Source organism: Rhamphochromis longiceps, linkage group LG7 (assembly GCF_057381845.1).
Source record: "Rhamphochromis longiceps isolate RC_006_pf linkage group LG7, R_longiceps_female_GT1.1, whole genome shotgun sequence".
NCBI lineage: Eukaryota > Metazoa > Chordata > Actinopteri > Cichliformes > Cichlidae > Rhamphochromis > Rhamphochromis longiceps.
In genome coordinates this window covers 21542999-21565059 of record NC_140563.1, presented here as the reverse complement: position 1 = coordinate 21565059, position 22061 = coordinate 21542999, and the positions used below count along the sequence as shown (strand labels likewise).

Genomic DNA, 22061 nt, shown 5'->3' with positions numbered 1-22061 from the left:
CTTAGTCTCGTGTATTTTTAACAAACCTGCGTCACAGCTTTACGTGGCAGGACTGCCATCCCTTTTGATTACAGCTTTAATGTCACATTTGCACTCATGTAAAAACTGAAGGTGTGCAGCGACTGCGCTTCACTGTATCCTTCGTCGTCATTACGGCTTTCTTTTAACTTGCAGACATTTCTTTGCCGGTTAGATAAATAACTATTTTTGCTTTTATTTTTACATCATTGAATAAAAACAAGGTTGTTGGTGTGTGGTTAAAAGTGCAGAGCAATGTCAGCAATATGCACTGTGTCATAGAAACTTAATTCAAATCAATAAAAGTTGCACTGTTTACACTTGGAAATTTCATAAAGAATAACGACTCAAGTGTGTAATTTTTTTTCTCCGACGTGCCGATTTACTGTGACGTCATTTTAATATGACTTTGAGAAGTAGCTGCCTCAACAGGTGTGAAATGAAATAAACAGCTAGTCCATGCAGAGATTTGGATCTAGAAAACAAACTTACACTGTTTTTATAAGAACTACACTAATTTATTCTATACTAGGTAAGGCAAGGTTAGGTCTCTTTTTTTTTTTTTAGCAAGTTTTAAATGAGATTTGTTTTACTGATTTCATACATGCCGTTTTTATGCCTTGGTGATCATTAATATTAATTTTACACAAATGAAAAAGTTAAGTGCCAAATAATGATGAACATCTCACTGCAGAGTAGTCAAACATGGTGAAGTTTTAATTACACTGCTCAAAAAAAAATTAAGGGAACACTTGGTCAATACATTACAACACAAAGTCAGGCAAACTTTACGATTATCAGTCACTTCTGTTAGGGAGCAAAGACCAACAGGTTCATTGGAGAGATGACAAAACACAGGTTGGAGGTCTCTTTATACCTCCTGATTGACTTTTCTCTAATTTTGCTTTTTGTTGGTGGCCTATCAGACAGTACCTGCGGCCCATTCAGGTTGCACAGGTAGTCCAGCTCCTCCAGCATGTCACATCTAAACGTTCCAATGCTAGAAAGTTTGCTCTCCCAGCACAGTCTCAAGAGTGTGGAGGAGATACCAGGAGAGTTACTCTACGAGAGCTGGACAGGGTCGTACAAGGTCCTTGATACAAGATCAGGGCCGCTATCTGATCCTTTATGCAAGGAGGAACAGGACAAGCGCTGCCAGAGCCCCAAAACAAATGACCCCCATCAGACTACTCAGGTGTCCCAACTGTCAGACTCCATGAGGATGGCTTTAGTGAGACCAGTACTCTCTGCCCAGCAATGCGTAGCTTGACTGGGATTCAACAAAAAACACCAGAAACAGGAAGTTTCTGGCACCTTATTCTCTTTGCAGATGACAGCAAGCTTCATCCTGAGCACACGTGACAGAGTCTGGAGAAGCTGTGCCTACACCATCATCCAGCATGACTGGTCTGACAGCAGGTCAGTGATTGTCAGGGAAAGTTTATCCCTGGAGAGTTGCACAGGCCTCCATGTTTCAGCCAACAATACCCTGACTGAGTGTGTGATGTAAGTGTTCCCCTAATTCTTTTCTGAAAAGCTCATTTTTACTAAGCAGCGTCTCCTTCATTATAAGGCCCAGATATGTTTTGCAGCACCTTTTTTTGAGCAAAAACTGTTTATAAATCACTGTCTTCACTGTAAAAGTCACTCTAAGGAGATTCAACACAGTTCTTTAAATTAAGCTTCGGGCTCTGGCCAGCAGTCATTTCACTTAGCTTAGCAGCAAGAGTGGAAACAGAGCAAAGAGCTTACCTGGTAATGCTGAAAGAGTGTTTTAATTAACCTTTAATGTGATGCCGAGCACTGTCAGTTGTAATACAAGCCATCTTTATGAAGGGAAAAGACCAGTAACAGCAAAAAGAAGAAATGTCACATTTTTCCACAATTAAAAGTGAGGCAAGTGTACTTTCTGCAACAGGTTTGATTAGCAAAATCTTAACAGCACTGAAAACAGGGAAGTGACATCAATTCTGCAAATTTCTGAAATTCATAAAATTCAACTTGGATGGTTTTTGTTGTTGTTTGGGGGGGTGAAAGAGCAGTACTACGCTCTAAAAACAAAGTATTCATGCCATCGTACCTACCACCATCTCAGCCTTTGGCCAAATTCTTCTTCTTTTTTTTTTTTAAAGTTAAATGAAGGAGGATCAATTTCTTTTTGGCTCATCTCCGTGTCGAAAGAAAAGTCCTTTCAGCATGATAAAACACCAAAAACTATGTTCAGCAGTTAGTCTAGGATACAATCTCCTTACTGAGTGACAGTCACCATTTTTCTCAAGCCTGGAAGATCTTCTGAGGAGAAAGGGTGCCCTTTTAAATGCTGAAACAGCTGTGTGTAGTGATTTAGAAGCTGCGGGGGTCTTAAAACTGACGTTCCGCTAAAGTCTGGAGACGCTAATCCAGCTCTGTGAGCTTTTCTCATCCATGATGAAGACATTAAATGCCAAGGGGCTGCTGTTCTTTCAGAGCAAAGTCCGAGCAACGTATCTGAGGAGCCCTCCGTGTTGGAACAAGATAACGTCCGTGTCGCTGTCAAACAGGGCGGTGACGGAGAAGGACTTTCCTTGGCTGGTCTGCAACAGAAAACACGAAAGACACGTTTCGCTTCACTCAGCAAGGAGACCCGAACATGACTAGTAAACTGCAGAGAGGGACTAATTTGTGGACAAACACATAAAGTGAGACTAAGAATTAAAATAACATTTTTCTAATCAGGATTTTAGCACATTTGTCACTGACATGTTTCATCATTTAGTTTAGAGCTTAAAAATAACTTTAGCTTTGCAGAGGCTAAAATGCAGCAAGTGTTCCATACCTTGACGGTAAGCTCCTGCCCTGGACTCAGGCTCTCCGGCAGGGTGATGCTGAATCTTTCCTTGCCACTGAGCTCCAGTGAGTCAGCGTTCTGGCCTGACAGGAACTGGAGTGGCATGATCCCCATTCCTACCAGCTGGTTCCTGTGCAGCTTCTCAAAGCTTTCAGCAATCACCGCACGCACCCCCTGCAACCACAACAAAAGCAAGGAAGTAGAAACACAGTGGAACACAGTTTGCTGAACATGCACGGCCATTTCCACATTCCACAGTGGGTCAACCTACTGTAGTGTAAACTCTGCTAAATTACAACTATAAAAACTGCAGCTTGTTTACCAGCAGGTACGGTCCTTTGGCCACCCAGTCCCTGGAGTTTCCAGAGCCGTAATCTTTGCCTGCCAGGATGATGAGGGGAATGCCGTCTCTCTGATAGCGATCAGCTGCCTCGAAGACATCCAGCTGAGCAGACACAGGAAGAGAGAGCAGTTATCTTTAGCTGCTCTGACACAGCAGAAACAACACAGTACCGAGTCTGGCTTGAGCCTGCAGCAATCAGCAGTGCTAGACACACAGATGGAGCCACCCAAAGGTCACAGACCCGCCCGGGGTAACAGCTAGCTCATGCAGCACGAGTGAGTACATCAGCAAAACCAAAACAGCCCAATATTTGTCAAAAGTTAAAAGGAAACCATTGAGGTTGTGTTGCACTTACTGTCTGGCCTGATGGAATGTGCAAAGTCTTCGGGCCTGGCTTTCCGATGAATCGGTTTTGGAGCTTGATGCTGGCAAACGTGCCTCTGGTCATCACGGCGTCATTCCCTCTGCGAGCGCCATATGAATTAAATTCTCGCGGTGTCAGTCTGAGGAACAATTCCAAAGTCAACAATATTAGTCAATATCAGGTTAAAAGGGAGTTTTTCCTTCCTACTTTCGCCAACTGCTTGCTCAGAGGTTTGTCTTGATTGTTGGGGTTCTCTCTTTGTTACTGTAGAATCGTTTTCTTACAATAAAAAACATCTTGAGGTGACTGTTGCTGTGATTTTATGCTATAGAAATGAAATTGAAACGAGTTGAATTATCTTTCAATTTTCAAAGTGAAAAAGATCTCACCATAATGCAGGTTTACAAGACTTGCTTTTCTTGATAGATTTCATTTGATCGTCTCTGCAAACATTACTTTAAATTCGAAATGCTGGAGGTTCATAATGTATGAACTCTGCTGAAAGAAACCCTGGATTTCCCTCCATACTCCTATGGTTGATTCAATAATGGTGACGGCTCGCCAACTGAGCTGATTTTTAATTCATTTCCTCACTGATGCATTAAACTGTTATTATCACCAGACCAATAAATCAAATCTGCCTCACTATAGTTTCATTTTGCATCTCCACACAGTTAGGTGAGAAATAAACTTGTGTTTTACGTTTGTGTGTTATGGAGGATGGATAGTGCTAACACAAACAGATGCACGCTAACCTCCTCTGCTGCTCTGTGATGGCGGCAATGCCACGAGTCGTGGATGATGTCACAGGGGGACGATCAGACCATGAAGCAGATAACTTAACTACAAATCCCTTTGCACCACTTATTCCTTTGGATTTTAAATATGTGCTGAAATGTTCTCATTTAGAGCGTCAAACATTTAAACCCAAGTTTTAACCATTGCCATCATCTTTGAAAACCTGACATTGGTTGATTACAAAGCTGTCCAACTGAAGCTGCCTTGAAAGATTTAAGTATATGTGTCCACAAGGGCTGAAGGCTGAAACTGACCGTTTGCTCATTAGGTACTTGGCAGCAGCGCTGACCCTTGCAATGCTGCCCGCTGGTGAAATGTGGTCCGTGGTCACTTTGTCCCCAAGGAACAGTAAGGCATGTGCGTTTTCTATTGACTGAGGAGGAGGCACCTCTTTACTCTGAAAACGGAAGCATTCAAACATTTAACACTAGGGAAGTAAAAACATCTCCTCTAAGGTCCACACACAGTCAAAGGATGTGCAGCACAGAGCGCTCACCAGCTTGCTGAAGAAAGACGGTGATCGGATATATGTGGACTTGTGATCCCAGGGGAAAAGAAGAGAGTCTGAACATTCAACATTTTTCCAAAATGTGTTCCCTTTCTGAAAGACAGAAAGAAATCACATTAAAAAAAGAAAAAGCAAAGAATGTTTTCCAGTCATCCGTGTCATGCTTTTAGCAATTCAGGATCAATCAGTTTCCACACTCTCTCTCTCAGATTGAAAACACAAGGAAATGTTCTACTTCAGATCTGTTCAAACTACTGAATAAAAGCATTTTTTTAGGTGCATTGTTTCCAAATGTGCAGACAGACAGAAGGAGCACCGTACTGCTGCTCATGCTGTGCAGCAACTGCATTAGAAGTTGAAGAAAAGTAATAAAGCTCATATCCTGACCTCCATCCTTCCCCTTAGATCCTTAAAGATGGAGGAGAATACTGTGTCCTCTTCAATCTGTTGGACCTCCTCTCTGGACGGCCAGATATCTCGCAGATACACCTCTTTCCCATCGGATGTCAAACCTACTCAAACAAACAAGAAACCAAATTTGTAAGAATTTATTTAAGAATTTTTCAAGTTGTATTGAGAAAATGAAATAATGTAAATACAAACACGAGAGGATGTCTTTTTTTTTAAATATTTCTAGCAATAAAGGTTTTCTTTGGCTTATACAAAACATAGAATCACAACATGCCCCTTCAGTGTAATCTGCCAAATCCTCTGACGACCCTCAGCTCTGAGGTAAAACCCTTTAATAGAGCGCATTTCTTACCTAAAGGCTCCTTCTCAAAGTCGACTCCCACAGTGCCTGCAATAGCATAAGCCACCACCAGGGGAGGAGACGCCAAGTAATTGGCACGCACACAGTCACACAGTCGCCCTTCAAAATGCCTGTTGCCAGACAGCACGCCGCAGGCCACCAGATCACCCTAGAACAAAAGAGATCATGAAGCTCTGACTGCTCTAACAGCATCAGCAGCTCCTTTCAGCCCGATGAGGATCCTACCTGTTTGATTGCATCCACAACAGCTTCTGGCAATGGCGCCGTGTTCCCCACGCATGTGGCACAGCCATAACCAATCACCTCAAACCTGTCATGGAAATGGCAACACAGGTCTGTTTAAAGGATATGAATCATTCCGGCGTCTTTTGCGTCACCACCTTAGCACACAAACCTTGCATCGAACAGGTAGTAATTAACACAAGCTCAAAGTTTTTACTGGTTTAGATCACAATGCTGACAAAGCTCCAAACTTATTACTTCTAAACCATGCAGCTATCTGGTCATGAACATTAATGCAAGAACTTAAAATGAACATAAAGTCATAAATACATTCATGAAGGGCTTTCGGTAAAGTTGATGTATTGTTTGGGCAGATTTGTTAAAGGTTGTGTTGTGACAGTAACATGCCTTTTAGAAGCTTATCCTTATGCTTTCATGGTGAACCCAATTTTATAAACACTGGATGGGTGCAAAACACCGCGGCTAGATTAAATGTTGCTATACCCTGCAGCAGTCGGCAACAGACAAGATCAGTTCATTTAGTTATTCATATTTTATTTACATAAAAACGGCGGTTAAACCACTCGTCTAAGATGTTACAGAACACGGCCCACAGCACCGCTCTCTCTCACACAAGCAACGTGAACAACAGTCAAACAAATCTACATTAGTATGTAGGTTTATTTCAGTAAACTGGTACAGAACCGCTCAAATGGAGCAATTTGCAACCACATTGATCTGAAAGGAAAGAGGCCTGCTGGTGCTAGTGCTGATAACCTTAGCCACACCCAGAAAACTACTAACTGTGCTTCACCAAAAACCTCCTTATGATTGCTTTGTTCTCTGTAGGTTCCTCTGTACTACCAGGTTCTCTGTAGTTTGCATGGACGATAACAACTGCCAAATGGTAGTGAAACTTGACAAACTGCAGCGTAGACTGGAAACGGAGAGTGCTGGTTCACCCAGTGATATCCAGCAAACTTTAGCAACCACTCGCCAATCAGTTAGGGATATAAATCTTTCCCTAGTGATCAAAGATGCCAGCCAGCATTTAGGCTTGTGTGACTGAGGCTTCATGTTTACATTTCTTTGTAACTAGACAAAACAAAGTGCTTTACATAAGACATTAGACTAACTTCACACAATACATACATATACAAAAACCTTAAGTTTTTGTAGAAATACACTTTTAACCATTTAAATACACTGATTCCTATACAGTGCTTTTCTACTCTCCCGGAGGACTCAAACCACTTTATTATGTGTTTACTACTACCTGGGCAGTATTTAAGTGTTCAGTTACAGGTCATACCTCCTCAGACCTGCAAATACCTGTTTATTCCAGGTTATTGCCTTGGTGCTAAAGAGATATTTGTGTCTGTCTGTGTTCTTGCTGTGTACATACACTTACCCCAGCTTATTAAAGTAAGGCAGGACTCCACTGGCATTGAGGTAGTGCGTGACCATGCCGCTTCCGGGAGCCAGGCTGGTCCGAATATAAGGCTTGACGAGAAGCCCGGCCTCTACAGCCTTTCTGGCCAGAAGCCCTGTCAATCACAAATAACTCTACGTTATGCAGTGCTGCAGACTGTAAAATAATTTAGAGTGCCAGTGAAAACAGGCAACATGATGCTGATATGGGTGTGCAATATAGCTTAAAAATTATTTCAAGAAATTTACAATAATAATATTCATATCAATATAAAATAATGAACAACATTTTGTTGATGCTTGCAGGCAGCAGGATTTATACGTTTAAATAAACGAAGATATCTTCCACTGAGCTTGCATGAGTGATGACACACCACCTAATTCAAAGTGTGACTCTATTAAAATAAAGTGTCAGCAGCAGCGACAGTGACACAACAAAAGTTAAATGTAACCACAAAAGTAGCCATTGTTTCCCTAGAAGTTATAAAACATTAATAATGAAGTGTAAAATTACTGTTTAACCCTTTAGTTTAACATTAACTAACCTTGTAACTCATCAGGAGCTGCACAATATTCTCACGTAATAAAAGAGACTTATTTTCTGTGATGTTGCATCTTGCGTCAAACTTTCTAATCAGCTGCGTTTCCACCATCTAACCGCTTCAGTAATTTCCATCCACTGCTAGCTCTTTCTATTTGCAAAGCATGGTGCTCTCTTAGAGGGCTGAAGTAGCTCCATTTTTACTAAATATCATTAGAGACTGTCACCAGGCTCTTGTTGTCAGAACAGGTCTGGGCTTGTCTTGTTGTGTTCACAAGGAAAAGTAAACACATCATGCTGCTATGACATTGTGATGTGACACTTTGATATCCCCTAAAAAAATGATACCAACAGCTCCAAGCTTTAGAGCTTTTATGTTAGAATTGAGGGGAAAATGCACTTTTTCTGGCTCTTTCTTTGAGTCAGTCCTTTACCTGCAGTCAACATAACAGATGGATTGCAGTTGTTAGTACAGCTGATGACAGCAGCGATGACCACTGAGCCATGGGACAGCTGGTACTCCTGACCACCGTGCAAGAAAGGAACACGGATCTCCTGCTTCTCCTTAGCGATGTGGAAGCCTTTAAAACCCACCTAAAGACAAACCAAAGAAAATATAATTACACTGCAAATCCTGCAGCTTAACTGAAAACCAAAATACACAAGAGTTAACTTGAAAGTTACATTGTTTAGTTTTTGCATCTCACCTTCTCATCAAGACAACTCTGAAAGTCTTCTTTCATACTGCTGACAGCCACTCTGTCCTGCGGCCTCTTCGGTCCACTCACATAGGGCACCATGGAGCTCAGGTTGAACTCAATCACCTGCACAAAGATCAGCAGTTGTAATTTCTTTCATTATGACCTCTATTTCTGACCCCTAGGGTGCTATTTGCAAACATAGCTTTTATAGGGCTTGTCAGAGTGTCATTACTACATTTTTTAACTTCATAAAAACATTCATATCAACAGAACACCACAATCTATTACTTTTAATTCAAAATCACATATCTCCACATTTGTATTCTTGGCCTCAACTTAATTTACTTTAAATGATTCACAGTTTTACTTTTCATACTTTTTCAACTACAAATATATCTTGCCCCTCAAATTACCCACTGTCTAAAACAACCAGTTTTAGTTCCTCTTCCTCTAGCCAGCCATCTTCTGATTGGCTAGCTAAAGCGTGGGTGGGGCTTCTGTGCCAACAGTCAAAATTGTGTTCCTAAATCAATCATATTAGGCCTCGGTGACACAGGCCTTGAAGTCAGTCAGTAAGCCCCCCCAAAGGCTCCATTTGTTCCCCAACTGGTTGGCGAGTGGTTCCCTGAGGTTCCCTGTGATTACTGTGGTCTCTGCTAGACTGCAGCTGTTCCCCATAGTTTTCATGTATGAAGCAGACTTCTCTGATAAACACTGGCCAACTATTTGCTGAGTAATGAAACCTGAAAAGGTGAAGTAAATGTGGAAATCGAACCCGTTTACCTTTCAAGCAAAAGTTGTGCCTTATTGGCACAACCAACGTGTCTCAAAAGGCGCAGCTTTAACTTTGGAGCCGGACATTCTCTGTTTCCAGTGTGCGGGGCACGTTTCACAGTTCCACTGATGCTCGGCCAGTGGTCGGCAAGTGTTTGCAGACAATTTGGCGTCGTTCCTTCAGACTATGGTCAACCATGGCAAACTGCTACCAAAGCAATCCCAAGGAGGTTTTCAGTGCAGCGCAACATACCTCTTTGCAACCAACTTCACCTAGCAACTTGCCAACCAGTTGGGGAATACAGTGGTGGTCTGAAACTGAGTTTTAGGCTCACAAGGATCATTTGCAAAAACTATGACCTCATTATTTCAACCTTTCGCAATGTACTGTAAAGTTATTAAGAAAATTAAATCTCTAAAAGTCTGCACTTTTCAATAGAGACTTTTAGAGATCACATCTTGGACAAATTACCTCAGAGTACTGGGGGTCTTCTGAAGGGTCATCATAGCTTCGGAAAAGTTTTACAGCCTTCATGTAAGACTCCAACAATTCAAGTTTTTCCTGGGTAAAATCTGGAATGGTGTAAAATTACATGTTGGCCTGGGAAACTAAAAAATAAAATAAAATAAACAGTAAATAATAAAAATAAACAGAAGCTGTGACTAACTCACTCGTCTTTTTAAAGTGCTTGAGTGTGACTTGGTCGACAGGGAAGAAGCTGACAGTAGCATTGTACTCTGGGCACATGTTGGCAATGGTGGTTCGGTCGGGGACTGACAGCTGGGAGACTCCAGGTCCAAAAAACTCAACGAACTTCCCAGCGATCCCAGCCTGCCGTAAGTGCTGGACAAAAAAAATTTAGAAAAAGAAAGCACAAGAAATAATTACACATAAACAAACAAGATGACTTTTATACAACAGAATCATCCTTCAGTTTTTTCGTTGATTTCTATAGTTTACAATGATAAAATTACACTTTTACAAACACCTGCCTCTTACAAAGTAAATATGCACCAAACCAGTGTCGAAACATGTTCTTGCCTTACAAAGTACTGACCAATACCAGTGTTATACTGATTAATTGTGTTTCTCACGCTGTATCTCAATGTCAGGTGGCACCTAAATATCACCCTCTTGCTTCATAAAACGAATAAAAGAATACACCATTTTTATTTAGTAAATTAGATAAAGTAAAAAATTAATTTGATATCATATTTTATTTCAGATTTTATTTCATTACTATTTATACATAATCAAATCTGATTGGCCTGTTGCCATTGAAGGTCAACCTTGCTTTGTGAGTGAGGGTCAGAGTTATAGGTGATCCAAGCATCAGATCGGTGCATCCTCATACCACAGCTCTGCTCTCTCAACACATAAAGAAACATAAGAGAAGACTGACCTTTGTGATACCGAGGACGATGTCTATGGATGTGGTCAACGGGTTAATGGAGCCCACCAGCTTACAGCCCACTACTTGAGGGAGAGTCAGAGATATTGGTTGGCCCAGCATTATGGCTTCAGACTCAATTCCCCCGACTCCTGAGAGAGAAATATGGTAAAAATTGTAGAGTTTTTATCTTAATTTTTATTTCACTTTCTGTCTGCACCAGCGAAAAAAACTCTTCTGATGTTAAAAAGCTCCGGTCAATATTTCCTATAAGGGCGGAGCGTCAATATTGTGAGTGAAAAGTGTGGATATGGATGTTCTTTTAGTGTTTTTAGTTACATTTGTAACTACATTTAGTTACAAAAATTGTTTCACATTGAATACGTCTCTGCATGTCTTTTCTCAGCAGTGCACACACATAGAACAACTTTTATTTTTTAAGTGTGTTACATTATTGTCTGAATCCTACTTTACACACATGGTACATTAATAATTTCTTTCTGTGCATATGGATCACAATCTGACAGAAAATATTTTGTCTTCTTCTTCTGCACAACTGTCAACTGAGATTTGAGAAGATTTAAAGTTTACACAGTGGAACAGTCTAGAATAAAGCAACACTCCTCTAAATCCTCCTAAACAGTCAGATCACACACAGTCTTCAGCAGTTCCTTACAGACGACGTTCAACTTTTTTTAATCTGAAACATCGCAATGTTTCTAAAACACAGCGCATGCATAAAAACACACACTTACACTTGATTATTTAGGTTAGCATGTTGCTATATCCCTTACTGCATCTGCTCATTTTTGACCTGCTAATTTGTGCTGCTTTCATTAGTATGCTGGTCATTACCTAAACGAACTGACTGCTTCTGTTTTATGTAAATCAGTGCATCATCAGCTGCAGAACTTTACCCTCCCATCGGCACATGGCTACGATTACAACATCATACCAGTTTGACCTGCTTGCAAAACCTAATCTTTATATAATTTATTATCTTTATATTATTCATTAATCATTTCTCTAAGTGAGAGTCTCCATGGGCTTTCTCAGCCAAAATATTACACGGTGAAGGATCAGGTTTAAACCATCTAAGTCAGCGGTCCCCAACCCCCGGGCCTCGGACCAGTACTGGTCCGTGAGTCGTTTGGTACCGGGCCGCAAGAGTTGAGGCTCAGGTGTGAAATGTATAGTTTTCAGGGTTTTTAATCGGTTTTCAGCGTTATTTTGTTATCGTTTTTATCGTTAACTCTGTTTTCCTGAGTCTTTTCACGTGTGTTATGAATAAATCTTCTGTTTTTCGTTACCGGTACTAGTTTTATTTTGTTGTATTTATCCGCGACACCTTAAAGGCCGGTCCGTGAAAATATTGTCGGGCATAAACCGGTCCGTGGCGCAAAAAAGGTTGGGGACCGCTGATCTAAGTGGTGCAATTAATTGTTACATTATCCCTAGAAAATGTTGTATTATTTGAGTCAAAACTTCCACAGATTTCTGACCAAGGAATTGTTTAAGTGCCTTAAATACATCCTCCAAAATATGTTTGGTTTAAGGCAATGTGCCCCACAATTTCTCCAAGAATCATTTCACAGTGCTTAATTTACCCATTATTCCAGGATTTTCTAAAATGTCATAACTACCGTATTTTCACAACCATAAGGCGCACTTAAAAGTCTTAGATTTTCTTCAAAAAGTGCGGCGCGCCCTATAGCGCAGTGCGCCCTGTGTGTTGTAAGGAGGACGTAGTAGAGAACACCATGAGAACGCTAAAGGGTGAAGTGTGTGCGTTGACTTTATTGCACATACCTGTATAAAAGAACAGGTATGTGCGTTATGCAGGACATCGTTGTTTTAACAACCCTGAAAATGGCAAAGAGACACGCTTACGAAGCACAGTTTAAACTGAAGGCCATCAGCTACGCGGAGGAACATGGAAATCGAGCAGCGGCGAGAGAATTTAAGATTAACGAATCGATGGTTCGCAAATGGAGGAAGCTGGAAAACAAGCTCCGGCAGGTCAAGAAGACGCAGCTGAGTTTCCGCGGACATAAGGCGATCATCGAGCAAAGAACGAGCGGGAGAAGCGTTTCGACGGTCACCATTCGGCTAAAAGCAGTTTCACTTTCACTTTTTATGAAACGGTGCCATTTTTCCCTCCGGACCAGGACTACGGTAGCGCAGCAACTTCCAGCGGATTATAAGGAAAAGCTGGCCATCTTCCGCTCCTACTGCAGCAAACACATCGGCGACAAACACATCCAGCGATGGATGACCGATGGAGACCACAGTTTAACCAAGAGTGGAAACCAGCGCCGGGCGAGTTACGCCACAATTTGCCAATGGATTGTAGATGCTTGGGCTAACATGTCTGCTGGCACTGTTGTTCGAGCTTTCGCAAAAGCCGGCATCGTTTCCGAGGAGCCGCACGGCACGGAAAGTGACTCTGACAGTGAAGACAGTGAACCTGGCATGTTTGATGAAGATTTAGCGCAGCTGTTCAATTCAGACACAGAGGATGAGGACTTCGATGGGTTTGATTGATGATAAAAATGTGAGTACCAAACTTTGTTTTGCTCCTGCTTTATTTTTAAATATGCACACTTGTATGCTTGTGTGTTGTTGATGATGACGATTACTGGTAATAAAAATGTGAGTAAGGTACCGAACTCAGGTTTGCTCCCGCTTTATTTTTAAATACGCATACGGTACTTGTATGCGCCCTATGATCCAGTGCGCCTTATGTGTGTGTTAAATACAGTAATGGCACACATAACTGAGACTGCGCCTTTTAGCACAGTGCGTCTTATGGTCGTGAAAATACGGTACCTTCTGTTTGAATTCCCTACATGTACTGCATACTGATGCACCACTTATCCTCTGTGGTGGATATATCTGCAATACATCTGTATTCATATCAGTGTCCCATTTTGTTTTTATCTAGAGTGTAAATTTAGAAGCAGAGAAGTTTGCATTGCAAAGTTACCGTCTTGGACATAATCCGGTTTTTGTATTTGCTGCCCTTTTAGTATGTGACTTATTTGTGTCTCTTTATCGCCTCCTCTCATTTCTCAGAATAGCTATTCAAACACAGGTGTACATTACAGCCACTGAGCATTTTCTCATGTTTACAAAATGCCAACAACTGTCAAAATATTGGAAAATCTCTTACCCCAGCCAAGGATGCCCAAGCCATTAATCATGGTGGTGTGAGAGTCGGTTCCCACCACACTGTCAGGGTAGATGAAACCGTCGCTGACTTGCACCACTCTGGACAGATACTCCAAGTTCAACTGGTGGACTGCACCAACATCCGGAGGAACCACGTTCACATTCTTAAATGCTTTTGAACACCACTGTTTGGGAACAGTATCAAAAATTTTAGCATTTATTCATTTAAAAATTGTTTCGCTACATAACCCATAACTGTGACTTCTTTTTTACTCAGTTATAAAAACTACAAATCATATAAAGACTGCAGCAGCAGCAGTCATTTTTCTTGTTTTACCTTAAAGAACTGAAGCCTCTCTTTGTTTCTGATCAGTTCCATTTCCTGATTTCTCAAAGCTGTTTCAACTCTGCAGAAAAAAAAGGAATATAAGTCATCAGCAAACATGCGAAAGGGGGAATTCAACTTCTACTGACGTATGTCAACTCATGATAATCAGATGTTCTCATGCTCTTCAGGTCATTTTGCAAACAGAAACGCCACATCTGCGAGAATTTCAAAGGCTGCACAATTTCCTCAGCCAGTAAAATCATCTGATCTAATGTATTATCAACACATAAACATAACTGCACAACAGCTCAGTTACTGTATTCAACTGCTGTTTTCATTTAATCATCCTCATGGTTAGGGGTGGGTTTTTATAATCGATTCATCGATTAAAATCGATTCTGGCTTGGATAACGTAAAATCGATTCATTAAAATCCTGAATCGATTTTTTAATATAAATTTATTTTGTCCGAAATGCCAGAATCTCAGGTGACATCTCACAAAATTTCAAGAACCACCAAACAGTAAATGAGAGCAGGTACAGGGATTCTGCACATAGACTTAAACACACAGCGCGACCCGCGGATCAGAATCAGTTAGATGTCGCCTTTCTCACAGTCGGGGCTGAAAGCCGACAGCTCGCTGATCCGGGTCCGCGCTTTGTGTTCACGCCCTTTATGCGCTGATTCTAAAGCTGTTAGTTTGATCTCTCTCCAAACAATATTGACCGAACCAGCAGCAAAAGAAGATCCAAACGCTTCACATAAACATCGTCATGAATTCACTCTTTTACTGTTTTGCTTCCATTGCGATGCGCCGCTCTCTCTCCCTCCCTCTCTCCCTCCCCCCCCCCCCCCCCCCCCCCCTCTCTCTCGAACAGTTTCCCTTTCTTCATTATTCGCTTGCTTGTTACGCACAAGTCTACTGTTGCTTACAGCGCTGTCGGCCGCTGTTTTTTTCCCTTTTACATTCTTCCGAAAAGAAAACCTCATTTCTGCTGTTCAATACTGAACAAATTTAAACTTTTTAATATTATTCAAAATGCAAAATGCTTAGCCGTGTGTCTAATAAAACCGCTGTAACGTCAGAGGTAATGTTCATTAATTAATGGTTTTCTTTCGTTTTTGATGTACTGCAGAATATTTTTATAAAATCCCAGGCCAGGAAAACCTTCATGTTTTTCTGTGTTTTATCCTCAGCTACTTTGACACAAAGGCATCTGCTGTGATGCTCACACCTTGGATAAAGTCTTGCGAGTGTCAGCTTCCTTTTTATAGATACAAAAATATGTAAATGTTCTGATCTGAATTATACTTCTGACTGTCAAAATTTCCCAGATTTAAATCGAATCGAATCGAATTAAATCGAATCGTGGATCGAATCGATTTGGGACCTTGTGAATCGGAATTGAATCGATTCTAGAAATCAGTGACGATACCCAGCCCTACTCATGGTGCATATTAGCCCCTCCCCCCAGCATCCTTTAAAACTTACTCAGAGACGGGCTGCAGGTGGAAAGGGCAGAGGAGAGGTGTATTCTCAATCTGTTGGACAGAGGCTGGAGATCCACCTGGGGAGTCGCTGCAGGCCGCTTTACTGCAGGAGCCCCGCTGGCCTCCACACTGTGCGCCCCCTCTGGATGGAGGCCTGGAGTGTACTGAGCGAGAGGGCCCCTGGCTTGGACCCTCCCCTCCACCAGGGTTGGGAGCATTTTGTATGGCACTGTGAGTAAAAATGTAAAAAGAAACATTAAATTCATGAGGCAAGGCAGCGACAATATATTTTTACCAATCTGACTCTCCATGATAATCAACAGAGAATTCACATTCACAAAAACAGTTAATATAAACACAAACATACCATTTGCTATAATCAATCTGTAATGAGTGATCTACTATGAGGTCTGTAGGGCATTTAGGATTGACCAGGCTAGGATCCACACCATGTTTGGCCACAGCGTCTCTCATGGCTGCCAGGTCCACCATTGCAGGAATACCACTGTAAAAGGACATAAATGGAAATGTATATAAACACACACACACACATATATATCATATGTGTATACTTGTTTATGGCAGAAAACAAAGAAAGATGACAAAGGATCTGATAAGCTAATTGCTGGTGGGTCACCTGCGTCACCCACATCTTATCACTCATCTATCCATTCTGCTTTCTCCAACTGAAGATAAACTGATTTCATCTCATGTTTTCCCAACACACAGACCACAGCGCTGATGCAAAGAAAGCCCTGTGAAACTCACGTAAAGTCCTGCAGGAGGACCCGAGCGGGAGAAAATGGCACCTCGGCTTTATTCTGCTCCTGCTGCCAGTGCAAGATGTTCTGGACGTCTTCTTGTTTTGTGTAAAAGCCATCACAGTTACGAATTGCTGCCTCCAGTAAGACACGGATGGATAGAGGCAGCTTGTCTGCACAGAGCAAACAAAACAGTTATTTCCCACAGCAAACAGTGGGTAATTAGGCCTAACACTTTATTAACCGCCCCTGTTAGATAACTGTTAATTGTCGAGATGTGCTCTGAGAATTTGTTGACAAATGAAAGTGCCAACACACCGATGCCTCTTAAGTGTTACTTCAAGACAATCCTTTTACCTTACACAACTATCCTGAGACACAAAAGAGTTTGCAGTGTCTTTAAAACATCATATCCTGTAAAAACATTTCAGTCAGAGGGCCTGAACTCACCATATCGGGGATCGTTTAATTTGTATGGATTGAAGAACTTGATCTGGCCATCTTTCAGTGTGTCGATTAGATGGCTGTACGGGTGCTCTGCAGCAAGAAAGGAAAAGAAATAAAAATACACTCATGAAAATAAAACTCTGATGCCTGAGAAATATACAAATAGTCAAGTAAACTTAACTACCTGCTGACTCACATGAAGTACTCCATCTGCTCTAACCCCATGTTATGAAGGCAAGAAAATTGATTTTTATCTAAACAATAGTTTCAGTTATTTTTAGTTCGTTTTTTTTTTTTATTTAGAAAATGACATCTAATACTTTGATCAGGTTAGGCTTTAGAGTACTTAAGGGACCACTAAGGCTGAAGAACAGTCCCATGCAGAGCTTTGATGACCATCATCAACATGTTTGAGCTGCAAACTCATCAAAGGGGCTGCGTGAAAAATATGTTGAAAAGCCAGTTTGTTGGCTACTATTGTTTCTCGGCCCCTTAGCTTAGCTCCTGCCGGCATGGGAACCAAAAAAAGTGAAGTGTTACAAACAATGAAAATTCTCCACTGAAGCCATTGTCTGTGCTTCTTGTGCTGCTTTTTTGATCTCGTTTTTTCCTATGCTTCCCCACTTAACGGTCATCTCCACTGTTGCTTTCTTTCTTTCAAGCCCACTTTTTAACCAATAAGCATCTGTGCATTTATCATTTATATGATGAGTTATTTAAGGACAAGGACACACTCTTTCCTCTCTGGACATCAGACCTGTTTCTAGAACAAAATGACTGTGTGTGACTGTGTGCGCAGTAGTTGGAGTAATGTGTACCTACACTGCTTACTTGGGCTACCCTTTTAAAAACCTGGAACTTATTGAATGGTTGTCAGACCACAACTTTATTGGCATATACTGTCAAAAATCATCATTAAGAGTACAGGGGAGGTCACCTTTATGAGGGAAAGAATTAAGACACCTGACTGGCTGGAGGCTTACAATTGTGTTTTTACATGTCATGTGATAGTGGTCATTTGGCGAGGGGCTGTAGCATACCAATTGCAACATTGTGCAACATACTAATACTGAATTCTCTCCAACGTGTTCATCTAACTAAATGAGTGTGGTATAAAGTACTTTGAGTGCTCGAATTGAAAAGGGCTTCAAAAGAACCAGTCCATTCACAATCAGTAGCTGTGTATTCAAACTTCACTTTAGATCAGAGGTGTCAAATTCTTTACATACAAAAAATAACATTTTTCTTTTTTGTTTAGAGTAAAGAAATGCAGCCTCAAAATGTTCCCATTTAATGAACCATGAACAACCGGCCTGATGTGTCTTTAGAGCAGTAGGTGCAATTTGAAAAACATGTCTTGGGTTTTCCACATGTTGCCAGTCTACTGTCATGAGAAATAAAACATGTGAGCACAGCTCTTTGGTTTAACCATCTACCTTTAATGTGGTATAAAAGGTCATGGCTATAAAAGTGCTTTAATCAATTTTTAACAACTTACAACACTAAGCTTCCTGGCGTCATACTTTAGAAAGTGGATCCAGTGGGTCAGACTGGAAGGCTGGTTCTCGCCCTCTAGCTATATGTTTTACACCCCTGCGTGAAGTGATATTTTACATATGTTTCTTGGTTAGTCTATGACTGAAAAGCCACAGAATGGATGCTACAAATGAACTACATGAAAATGCAGTACAGAAAAAGAGAAGCAGACGATATACATTTTGTTTCAATACTTCTTTTCTCATCTTTAAGCATAGTAAAAATGACCCCTGTAGCATGTAGTTAGCTGAACCTAAACTAAGAATAAGCCCATTTGCACTTCATGACATGACAGGTTGGGATCAAAATCTTGAGGGCTGTCCAATCAGGATTTACCTGTTAAATATTGATTGAATTTGTGAAAAAATTAAGCTGAATGAGTGGTAAACCTCTACACGGAGAGCATTCTTGGCACAGGATTGCTCAGTGGTCGCTCAACAGGACATCATGCTGTAACTTTAACGCTCAGATTTCTAACTTTGAAAGCAACATTCTTTAAAAAAAACAAAAAAAACAACAGTTATTCGACACAGCAGAACTACCTCAAAACGATCCACCTTTAACATAAAGACTCCCTTGTAGAATTTGATTCCTAAATTCAAAGAGTATATTTAAGGAATCCTAAAAGGAGTAAAAGGCCCCGCACTTATTTTAAAATTAAATGTAAATAAACACATATAAAACCATTCAGTGAAATCCTACAAATCTATTTATATACATCAGTGGCATACTGGGGGTTTCTTATTGGCCTTATCTGCAATATTTCCTCAAAATGCATCCAATTGCTCCTGTTGCAGCAAACAAACAAGATGTAACTTAGCTCAGTTTTATCCATGCAGATACTAAAATACTAACACAAGAACAACGGATGGCCATCTCCAACTCCAGCATAAGGAATTAAATGAAAATATGTCTAAATATGAAATCCAAATGATTGGAACATCTGTGCTATATCTATCATTTTCATCACAGTTTATTCTTCTTTTTATGCACCAGTTCAGTTCTTAACCTCTAAAATTCCCCTAACAAATGAAAGATCCCTGAGTCGAGCCCAAGAGCAGACACTAATAGCTTGGAGGGCTTGCGTCAGGAAGGGCATCCGGTGTAAAAAAAACAATAAGCCATATCAAATATGCGGACCCCAACCCCATGTGATTACTGGAGCAGGTCAAAGTAGCTTCACTTTTCAGGCCCAGCAGGTATTCTCATCTCTTACAAACTGTATGCAAAAACTGTGAGGATGGACAATATAAAGAACATATTACAGACTATTAAACTCAAACACTGGCTCATTATGAAATCCTGAGAAGTGGAGACAGATCCTTTTGGAGACTTGTATCCACCGATAAAAGCAGCGGGCTTCCTGAAAGAAATATATTACTGCTACGCTGATTACAGAATTACTGCAAAATCAGCCCAAGCTAAATCATCGTCTGGATCATTTTTTTTGTTTTTTGTTAATTAATTATTTTTTTTCCATAGGGGGTGTTTGCCGGTGTTGTGCCAAAAAGTGATTGTCTGCCAAAAACTGATTTCCGGTATTTGCCAAAAACTGATTGCTCGTATTTAAACTGCTATAAGTAACTTGTTGGGCTATAATATGTGAAACATATGTCAAATGCATCCCTCATGGATGACATAAAGTCATCTTGAGCCACAAACAACATTCGTGTAACAAGGTAGAAGCCGCAATCAGTTTTTGGCAGTGACTTTTATATAACCTTTATTTAAACAGTTAAAAAAAATCTCATTAACATTAAAAATGTCTTTTGTAAGAGTAAGTTGGCCAAGAGGACAGCAGAAATGGCAGCAAATATTACAATATTTCTGTAAAAATATTTTAAGTGGGGATAAAGGACCGGATTGGTTATAATGTAAGTACAATAGCAGAGAGTTGTAAAGATACTTGAAAAACAGATATTGTTTTAATTCTCTATATAACCCCTTTGTAAACCCTGTTCACCGAAGTCTATTTACGAACATACGTAAAGATATTACACATAAAAAATACACAGAAACATTGGAAATCAATTTTTGGCAGACAATCACTTTTTGGCACAACACCGGTCGGTGTCACTGCATTGTATGGTATTGTATTTATAAAGCCGTTTTCAAAAGATCTCAGCCAAAGAGCTCGCACTGATAATATACCGTGAAATCACACTTTGTAACGATATTATTTTGATGCTAATGTTAATTACTAACGACATAACAATAATGTCTCCGTACATTATGTCACCTTTGCATGCCTCTTGATGACAAGCAGAGCAAGACGGCTTCAATGCTAACAGGCTGCTAACGCTGACTCTTATCGTGAAGCACACACTTCCCTAACCAACTACTTATCGCTCTACCGGGTGAACATCTTAAAGCGATAAGAAAATGCAAGGTACTTGACACACACTCTACTGTTATATAGTGCACGCTACAGCTGTTACAAAACGGAAAGAAGAGAAAGACAACACTGGTTTGCGGTATGAGCTAATTTCCCTGTTTAGTTGTACACTGAGCATCAACGAGCTAGCTAACGTTAGCTTTTATGTCTCTGACAGTGTGACGCCGCGTACACTGAATATAATCTTAAAAAGCTAACGACAGCAGTTCATGTCAGTACATGGACGTGTTTATAAAAGCGGCATGTGTGTCTTAGGCTAAACGGTGGATCAGATATCAGCTCTAACGGAAGGTTAAGAGAAGAAATCCCTTTACCTTTGACTGGGGAAGTGTGCGCCATGATGACTTCTGAAATCAACACGACTCGTTCTCACTACTGAGCAGGCAGCACGGGGCCGACCAATCAGATCACAGAGATCTATGACCACGCCCATCGGTCGACTACTGACAAAATTAAAAAAAATTTACAGCAAAATCTTATTGTTTGTTTGTTTGTTTTAATCTCATACACTGGTCATTTTTAAAATGTTGTGCTATTTTTCTTCCATAGCATGTCTTACAGACAAGTGGGAAGCAAGCATTCAAAATATATATTTAGTTCACTGTTTTTCAGTGTTTTTCAATGAGATCCTTTTGCAAATTTGCACATAATCAATGAGGTCTCATTTGCAAACTTTAACCGTAATTTTAGAAAACTTTCAACACACGAACGACGAGCAGACAGGTTTCACACAGTCTTTTGAGCTACAATATAGTGGTTTATGAGTTATATCAACATTTATAAAACATACTGTATAGCTTATTAAGTGAGGGTTGTTAACAAGAACATCGTTTTTCACCCATGCAGTGATAACTAATGCATCTGCTTGTAGAGTAATTAAAAGAAAACATCCGTAATATATATTTGGTGAATGGTTTTTGGTGTTTACCAATTAAACTGTTGTGTAAATTATGTCATAATTAGTAATTATTATTAATTATGTCATAATTAGTTGCATCATTTGCAAATTTAAACATAACATTTTAGAAAACCTGAAACATAAACAAGTAATTACCTCAATGTTAGTTGTTTCATTGTAATATCTGCTAATTTTATTAGCTCCCAAATAGTGGTATTCAATAAAAAAAAAAAAAAAAACAACTCAAAATGAATGTCTGTAATGAGAGCAATTATACTGGAGCTCTTATTACATGTAAATTAAGATGATGCTGATATTTATTAGCAATGTTGGATAACACATGC

General features: G+C 40.3%; 1 protein-coding gene across 1 annotated transcript; it reads right to left on the bottom strand.

Annotated features, from left to right (window-relative positions):
- Nucleotides 1-2040: 2040 nt before the first annotated feature.
- ireb2 (iron-responsive element binding protein 2) lies at nt 2041-21205 on the bottom strand. The gene is made up of 22 exons (XM_085412834.1): nt 21134-21205; nt 16892-16978; nt 16449-16614; nt 16048-16185; nt 15682-15909; nt 14199-14268; nt 13863-14046; nt 10703-10842; nt 9972-10143; nt 9772-9872; nt 8532-8648; nt 8259-8418; nt 7264-7399; nt 5856-5940; nt 5622-5778; nt 5246-5370; nt 4847-4951; nt 4605-4747; nt 3544-3691; nt 3168-3290; nt 2834-3019; nt 2041-2591 (listed from the first exon to the last, which is right to left on the bottom strand). Exons 1-22 carry the CDS (start codon nt 21156-21158, stop codon nt 2481-2483), a joined length of 2907 nt encoding a protein of 968 aa, XP_085268960.1. The 5' UTR covers nt 21159-21205; the 3' UTR covers nt 2041-2480.
- Between the last annotated feature and the right edge of the window lie 856 nt (nt 21206-22061).

Bases quoted from the DNA above. Each gene is read 5' to 3' on its own strand.
- ireb2 (XM_085412834.1), bottom strand. From the start codon at position 21,158: ATGGCGCACACTTCCCCAGTCAAAG. The intron at 16,979-21,133 runs GTAAAGGGATTT...TTCTTGCTGCAG, and splicing joins GCACACTTCCCCAGTCAAAG to AGCACCCGTACAGCCATCTA. The intron at 5,779-5,855 runs GTAGGATCCTCA...CTTTTGTTCTAG, and splicing joins TTGTGGATGCAATCAAACAG to GGTGATCTGGTGGCCTGCGG.